The 9,544-nt window shown below is 34.6% G+C and overlaps 1 protein-coding gene across 1 annotated transcript; it reads right to left on the minus strand.

Moving 5' to 3' along the window:
- Nucleotides 1–1,573: 1,573 nt before the first annotated feature.
- Nucleotides 1,574–2,881, minus strand: HELRODRAFT_162916 (hypothetical protein; the record flags this gene model as incomplete). The annotated part of the gene is made up of 1 exon (XM_009024973.1): nt 1,574–2,881. One exon carries the CDS (start codon nt 2,879–2,881, stop codon nt 1,574–1,576), a length of 1,308 nt encoding a protein of 435 aa, XP_009023221.1.
- Between the last annotated feature and the right edge of the window lie 6,663 nt (nt 2,882–9,544).

Raw genomic sequence — 9,544 nt, forward strand, 5'->3', positions numbered from 1 at the left:
AGTCATCTTGTTTATTAAACTTCTTGCATTGAAATGTAACATAAAAAATGAGTTTACATTATTCACATAATTTATAATTTTTTTAGGTAAAAGAAAAGGTGATTGAATATTTTAAAAATTAAAAAAATTAACATCTGGATCATGAAATTTACCGCCCACTTCATCATTGTCGGCAAAAGGTTCAACTTCAGTGAAGGATGCTGCTTGACCAAGATCAGCAGTGATGTTACAATCATTTAACGACGGCATGGTTGAGGATCGATTTTCTCTTCGTGTCGTTGTCATCAGATTTTTTCGTATACAAGAAGTCCATTGGCGAAGAAACGTGTATCTTGGCCAAATATTTGGATTAATTAACTTAAGTAGGTTGCTCCGATAAAGGAAAAATGATTTTAAATGCTGTGGATTCTTTTGTTGATTTCTCTGCTGTTGATGCATCATCAGATGCCCTTTTACGGAAGATCGGGAAACAGTGATTGAAGTTTATACCGTTTGTCTTTAAATGATTTTTAATAACTTCCTTACTACACGGACTCACATTTCCAACGTAGTAGGTAGATTTTTTCAATAATTTTAGATGATTTTAGATTACAGTTAATGCCTGTTCCAAAAAATGTAGTTTGCTTTTTGTGACCTTTATCATTGCTAGTCTTCAAATTAACATTGGTTAACTGCGAATTAATTGATTTTATATATTTTTAGATTTGACGAGTTGGAAGCCATCCGTTGAATCACTATCGTCCGGAGATTGATTACCGGGTTTAACTCTATCAGCCAACGGTACACTTTTTGTTTGCTATATTGGCATTAACGTTTTTTATACTTTCATTAGCTTTGTTTATTATTTCCGTGTGTATCGTACAAGGCACAGCTATAGACTCGGCAGCTACGTTGCTTGACTTAGCAGAATTTAAATTTATCTGGTCATGTGCACGATCTGATACAATGGAGTTTATAGCCGAAAGCATTCTATAACTATTGTTATTCAATGCATCCATAACACCTGAGTGTTGTGCATTCATCATGGCTTCAATGTTTTTTTTTATTGAATCAAAGTTTCAGCTTAACTTTGGTGTTTTTTACAACGTCAAAGTTCATCTTGACAAAGTCAACATTTCCCTATATATACAGCAAGGAGCACTGATGATGATTCATTCGGAATCGAAATATGGCCTTATTTGCAGCATGAATTCGAAAAATAAGTTTATTTTGAATTTTAATAAACTAAACGTTCACCAAAAAACTTTAGTGAGAAAAATCGAAAAAACGAACTACAAACATATTAACGCCAAACACTCGGTAGAATTTATAGAATATTGTAAAAATTATGGTCTATTACTAACATATATATATATATATATATATATATATATATATATATATATATATATATATATATATATATATGCAGTAATTTATGAAATCTACAGATATTCTAGCATTGGATAGTTTTTTTTATTACATTTCTCATTATTTCGAATCAAATTCTTGTCGTCATTATTTATTTTATTAACGTTAGAAATTAGCCAATTAGCCAATTCACTTTTGTGTTCTGCATCATCTTGTAACATAGCTAGCAACATATTTTCTGGATGAGCGAAAAAAGCATTTTTTGAACGGTTTTAAAGACAATGTTTTTTAGGTCATCACGCAAATATAAACACCTTTTAACCATGTTGAACACATTAATTGGACCATATTTACAAGATGATTTTGTCTTGATATCAAACCAGGTTGGTGCGTAAACTTTTATGATGAAATTGGCTAAATCTTTAAAGTTTTCCATTGCTGTTCCAATATATAACCGAAGAATCCTGTTTGCGCAAGTCAGCCATCGAGGATGTGTCAGTTTTCCTGGATCTTTAATAGCTAAGTTTGGTGATACCGTACCAGGAGAAATTGCGGAGCACATCTGATACATATATTTTTGATCGCTGCTTAGCAAATCAGTATTCAGGCCTAGCAATTCTGTTGGGAATGGTTCAAATGCTTCCACTTTGAAGTCGAGACAGTTGTCGAGCCTTTTTCCTATGCTGCCAGAAAAGCTATTAGAGCCTGTTGTAGTACCCTCGAGACTGGAAAACAAATGGCGAAACGGTAATTCATTTGCGTGTAACAGGCACACAAACCATTGCAAAGGTCGTTTCAGGTGTTTTTGTAGTAAATCAATGACTCCATTTTTGGGTCCCGTGTTTACCGCTGTGCCATCGCATCCCATTGCCACCAAGGAAGAACAAAATTCAAATTTCATTTCAAGAACATCAACAGTGCTTTTTTCAATCGTATTTGATTTTACAGAATCAATAGAGAAATGACCGATGTATTCAGAATCTGGCTCTGATAAGAGAGAAATATGCTCCTCAGTAATAGTTTTCCGATGTGCTGTATTGTTAGTAGTAGTCATGACAAAAGTATTGTCTTTACGACCGTCGAAATAAATAACTGTAATAATTTTATTGCTGTCAGCATATTGCAAATGTTTGCTTACTTTTTTTCGCTCTCGACGTATTTTGCTTCTGTCTATTACTTTTGATGAATCGTCTGTATTAATAACATTCAAATCAAGCAAGGCAGCGTTAACAATAAATACCGCAGATCGATCAGAAATTCCAGTTCTATCACATACGGAAGCTAAATTTTGCAACTGACCTCTCCTTTTTTGAGTTTCTTTGCCAGATCGAAGTGGCGTTTCTATGACGCGAATCTCATCCTCATCTGGTATATCAGTTGAAGAACTACCAGATGTTGAAACTATCATTTGAATAGACGAAGTACTTGGTCTACAGACGGATTTTTTCATAAAATCATCATACATTCGTTTCATAGCTTCCCTACGTTGGATAGATTGTGTCATCACATTATCTACAGAACCAATATACATTTTGCGATCATTTCGCTGGTCTTTAAAAATATTTTCTCAGCAGCAGGCACTTTAGTTATGCATTTGCATAATTCTCTTGATATACACATACATGTCGCGATATCATACAACTTTTTCAATGAATTTTTGTAGAAAACCTGTTTCGTAAATGCAAATCACAAGAACACAGGCCTGGGTCATACAAATTCTATATAAAAACTGCAAAAAGTACTGGGTTATAGAAATTTCCTATAGAAACAGCAACCAGTGCTAAAGATGATTGAAAAATCGAAATAGGTCCTATACACTCGAGAATGAATTGGAAAACTGCATATTATTCTAACGTTAATAAAATAAATGATGACGACAAGAAATTGAGAAATGTAATAAAAAAACTATCCAACGCTAGAAATTCTGTAGATTTCATAAATTATTGCATTAATTATGGTCTTTATATATAAATATATATATATATATATATATAGTTATTAAAAAATATCACCGCATTTCCGAGTTGTTGAGTTTGTAACTACGTTTTTCAATTTTTCGAACTATTATTTTATCGATATTATTCAATTTATTCAAATTAATAATAAAATTAAAATAAAATTTCTAATTATTTTAGACTGCATTTTTCATATATACATTAACATGAAAGCTTTTTTCGGTAACCTTTACCATCATCAGTGTAATAGAGTTTGTGATATTGTTATATGAAGTTCATCAGTTAACACGTAAAATCGGTAATTGTAGACACCGAAACACATAACATATCGGATTTACTACAACGACTTTATCAAGAAGGTTAACAATTTATACACAAAATTGTGCAATAAAAAATCATCTAATGGATTCACACAGAATAAAAATAACAAGAAAAATATTAAACTCAAAAACCAAAATGTTGTATTACAACCAAAATATAAGAATTTGAGAATGGCAGAGGCTTTATTAATAAAAAATAGAAACCCTATAATAAATATCCAACAGGCTGTAAACGAGCCTACCAACAAAAAACAATGTAACTTAGAGTTCCTTTGTTGAAAAAATTATAATATCTGATTAACTACATATAACAATATCACAAACTTTATTATACTGATGATGTTAAAGGTTACCGAAAAAAGCTTTTACGTAAATGTATATATAAAAATGCAGTCTAAAATAACTAAAAATTTATTTATTTTTATTATTATATTTAATGACATACTGACCAGAGAGCCATAACGGACCACTTATCTAATCAGAAAAAACAGTTTCCAAAAGAATAAACACACGTCAATGAATTAACTCTAAATTGCAAAATATTAACAAACAGAAATCATCGCATAATAATACAAATAATGAATGAGGCAACATAACAATATACGTAATAACTGTAAGATTACAATAGAATTTGATATGTTTATTTATGTACAAGAATATATTTTAAACATGTAACATAAACATTGGAGGTGTAATAAAAAATTTAGTATGATGGCTATAATTAATCGGCAAATGACGATGGTAGCTCGGTGAAAATGTTAATCTACAAAATTGGATAAGAACATAATACAAAAAGATAATAATTCTCAATGAGACAATATCAACATTAATAGTTAGATTATAGTCAAAAATTTATTTAAGTCAATAGATAGTAGATGATTTCTGAAAATTGCAAGTGAAGTTGAGGAAACCACTTCTGCCGGCAAAGCGTTCCATACCCGGACAATCCTGTTACAGTAGAAATATTTTGTTGCATTGTTGCTAGCATTGAAATTTTGCAATCGGCATTGATGACCACGAGTTGACAAATAACGTGAAGGTATGAAGTGACTGGTTAATTGGTTAGGTCAGTTTCGATGAGATTGTGTAGTATTTTGTACAACAGGCACAGATCAAAAATTAATTTACGACTTTCGAGTATTTGTAAACCAACTGCGTGTAATCTAGACAGATACAGAAAATGACGTATTGACGGGATGGATTTGGTAAATCTTATTTGAACACTTTCAGTCTTCATCACTTGACACTTGTAATGCGGACTCCATACTGGTGAGCGATAATCTACTAGTGGTCGTACATATGTGCAGAAAGCTTTTGTAAATAGATCTTTATCTCTGGAAGTGAAACATCTGATGATTAGGCGTGCACGAGAAGAAGCCATGTGAGTGATGTCGCTGATATGAAGATTGAAGTTGAATTTGTTGTCAACTATCACTCCTAGATCTTTGAATTTGTTTGTACAAGTTAGAAGTTGTTGGTCAATTGAGTATTGATGCGGAATTAAGACAGATCTTGGTGATAAAAGAAACGAGTAACGAGATCATTTGTTTGAAAAAAGTGGTAGTTGCCATTTGATACTCCAAGCAACTATGTCGTTAATGACTCGTTGAAGTTGAAGAAGGCCATGTAATTTTATATCATCAGCAAAAAGCAAAATTGAAACCGTTTTTGAAGAGATGCTCTTAACAATGTCGTTTATGAAAATTAAAAATAGAAAATTTTGATTGCAAACATTATAGAACTTTTAGGGACGCTTAAATAGCATTTTATTGCTTGTGAAGTCTTTTTTAAATGTTATTTCAATCAATCAATCAATCATCGTTTAGCGTCCAGAGACCCAGTTCCCCCGAGGTGGGACGTTGTTTTCTTTGCCATCAATTTTTGCGCCAAATTAAATTATCATTTGTATCCATTTCATTTAAATTTAGAGCTTTCATGTCTTGCTCAATTGTTTGCGACCGGGACTTTTTTGGACGGCCTTTGGGACGTGTGCCAGGTACTTCAACATCTGCAAGAGAAGTTATGCCACTGTTTCCACTTCGTTTGACTTGACCAAACCACCTCAGACGGTGTTGTCGGCATTCGTCCTTAAGATCATCTAAACCAGCACGGCGCAGGATTTCGATAGATTTGATGTGGTCCTTCAGACTAATTCGTTGCATCCATCGGATCATTTTCATATCGGTTCGGTTAAGTTGTTGTTCCAGTTTGGTTGTCATTGGCCATGTTACTGCATCATATAACAACACCGGACGTATCACAGATTTATAAAGTCTTCATCGTAGTGGTAGTGGGATGTCACGCAGCATCAATATAGTAGCAAGGAGATGCCATTTATTCCAGGCTGCACGTATGCGTGCTCGAACGGCAGCTTCAGCTGTTCCAGTACAATCCAGAACATTCCCTAGATAATGAAACGATGTGACTTTCTCTACCTTATTGGCTTCAAAAACATTACTATTTCGAATTTGTTGTTGTGGATTGATGCAAGCAGGACAAACAAAATTGGACATTTTAGATAAATTACCAATTATTTTTGAACAACGTTTGTGATACCACTGCTGACACTTGATTGAATTGTTACCTACACCAGCTTTACAGACTGAACAGGGCCATTGTCCAATAGCTGTGGATTGAATGGGTTCACCAGTGTTCATTGTTTTGGTTTTGATGATGTCGACTTTGAATCCATGATCGGGAAGTCTGATGTTCCAACCTTTAAACATCTGTGTTGCATTTTGCTCAGACATGGCTGTTAAAACGATATCATCAGCATATATTAGATTCCAAATGTCACCAGTGCGTATCGGCTTTTTGATTTCTTCCATCACAGTTATAAATAACAGTGGACTGAGAATCGAGCCTTGGTGAACTCCAACGCCGATGTCAAATGCATTTGTGTTTCCAACCCTTGTGCTGACGAGAGTCTTAGTATTCGTATACATTTCCATCACAAGTCGAACAAGATATTCTGGAATGAGTTGTCGACGTAGACTCCACCTGATTGCTTCACGGGGAACTCGATCAAATGCTTTTTCATGGTCTACAAAAATGTGTGATAGTTGTTGATGCTTTGCGAGGTACTTTTCTTGCAGTTGCCGAAGGATGTGAATTGCATCAATTGTTGATTTCCCCGCTAGGAAACCAAATTGACAATTTCTGATTGTGATGCACGACGTTAATCTTCTCAATGATTCTCTCGACAATTTTCAACAATTATATATATATATGCGTATGTGTCCCCACGTGGTGGGGTGGTGGGTGTGTTTCTATGTTAAAATGTTAAATATATGTTCTATGTCATATATATTATACATAACAAATCAGACTTTTATTTTCTTCAACATAAATTCTGAGTCTTCTAATTCACGTCCATAATCGACCCATAGCTGCGAAAGAGATTTAAGCTGTAGTATGACTTCTTCATCCATGTCAACTTCATACTTTTGCAAAATTGCAAATTGTTCATGAAGCTCCGGAAATTTATCTGAAAAAAAAAGAATTTTATTAAATAACTTAAAATAACAAATTCAGTATAACTTTGCTTGAGATAACATGTGGATGCAAATCATTTATTCTAGGACTGCCCAAAATCCTAAGTGCCAAACCGAGTCTATTTTTTTGTAAAATCAATCAAGCATAGCTGGTTTGATCTTTTGTCTACTACTTTTTGCACTTTCTATCAATTTTTAGAATTTGTTGGATTGCACTTTTGACTGTTTTTAAAACCTGTGTAATTTTTAGTGAAATTGTTGATCTGTCTTTACTTTACGTATTGCAGTTGTTTTCATCACAAGAAATGACGTTGGAGTAGTATATTCGTAGTTTAATACTATCGTTTTCGTCAGTAGCTTGGGCGTTATTTTTTATGATTCTTTTCATGATTTTTTCATCCTGTTCGAAAGCGGTTGACATGTGATGCTTATAATATGTTATTTTTGTTGCTATCGTCGGTTGCGTTGTTGTTGTTGCTGCTGATTTTTTGTTCTTTGCTTTCTATTATTTTCTTGACCATGGAATTTTTATATCCATTATTAATGAGTAGTTTAGTGAATCTATCTAGCAGCGCCACTAATTCATCTACGATCACCTACAGCCATTGCAAAAATGCTCAACAAAATAGTTACACCCTATACTTTAACTACAACCTTAAATAAAGTAGAAAATTTATAGATGTATTGTCTACAACAAAACCATCCATTAAAGCCAAAATAGCATCTTTGGATGTGAAGTCACTCTTTAGAAATGTTCCTGTAGAGGACACGATCAGCATAATAATAGACAAAATAGTCACTCACCAAAACCAATTCTAAAAGATTAATTAGTTGCGCTGCTATGAATATGTGCAGCTAAAAAAATAAGTAAAAATGTGAAAAACTTAAATGAACCAGTCGAGGTTGACTACAAATCACCCATATCTACGAGTACATCGTCGTGGACGGCGGCAATAAGCAGCGGCGGCGGCACCAGCGAGCATGCAGCGACAGAAAAAAACTACGTCGACAGCAGCAGACATACAGCGGCGACGGGCAACAGCGACAGCAATATTCCTACATCAACATCGGACAGCCACGGCAGCAATTTATCTGTGTCATCAACAAACGTAGACAGCAGCAACTCTCCTAAAGCAACATCAAACACAAACGCAAACAAAATCAGCAGCAATAATCATGCAACCTAAGCAGATAATAACAGCAACAATAATCTTACAACAACATCGGAAGGCGGTAACAACAGCGGCGGCGGCAACTCACCGGTGGCGGCAACAAACAGCGACGACAGCAACATACTTGAAATAACAATAAACAAAAACAAAAACGGTAACAAAAGTCATACAACAGCAACTGACAAAAGTAGCAACAACAATACACCTGCGATAGCAACAAACAATATCAACAGCAACAATTCTAGGGCATCAACAAACAAATGCAACGGCAACGCAATAGTCGAAAGCAACAATAATAATTCTACAGCAAAGGCAAACAAAAATAACAGCAACCCACCTGCGACAAAGATGTCCCATTCTACGCACAATTTTTCACCAACTACTGGTTGAATGCTGGAAGTCGTCCTCAATCCTGACGTGCTGGAGGAAAGCCCTCACAAAATTAATTAACAAAATAGGTGATCCAAGTGACCCAGCAAATTTCTGACCGATAACATTAAAACCAGCTCTTTATAAAATCTTATCAATAACAGAATATTCAGCTACTTAGAAATGAACAACTTCATCGACACAACAACTCAAAAATGTTTCTACACAAAAATTGACGGTGTGGCGGAGCATACTCAGTTGTTGACGCATCTGATAAAAGACGCCAAAAAGCACCAGAGATCAATCATCGTCACTCTTGGATCTACGAAATGCGTTCGGTGAGGTTAATCATGCTCTCGTCATATCAATCTTGATGTACCACCACGTTCCGTCGCAAGTGAGTAATCTAATCAAATCAATCTATAATGATTACTTGATAACAGTATCAACATGCAATAAACTGGCACCGCTCATTCATGTGGGACGATGAGTGCTTAAAGATGATCCCTGCTCACCGCTGCTGTTCAACCTCTGTTTTAACCCACTAATGAAAGTAATAGAAATAAAAGAGTACCAACAATGCAGTTATTTCTGGGGTCCAACAGCTAATCTAATCCAATTTGCAGATGACACCGCACAGAAGGTGCCCAAACGTTGATCGATATCAACAATGCATGGAGCAAGTGGACAGGCATGAAGATAAGACCTGACAAATGCTGCACATTCGTAATGAGAAAAAAAGAAGGTCAATATGAACAATTTTGACCCAGATTGACGTTTGATGATGCGTCAATTCCTCAAATAGCTACTAATGATCAGTTTACATATCTGGGTAGAAAATATGATTTTGAATGTGAAAATTTGAAAGTAAAAGATCATCTCCA

Source organism: Helobdella robusta (genome assembly GCF_000326865.2).
Source record: "Helobdella robusta unplaced genomic scaffold HELROscaffold_4, whole genome shotgun sequence".
NCBI lineage: Eukaryota > Metazoa > Annelida > Clitellata > Rhynchobdellida > Glossiphoniidae > Helobdella > Helobdella robusta.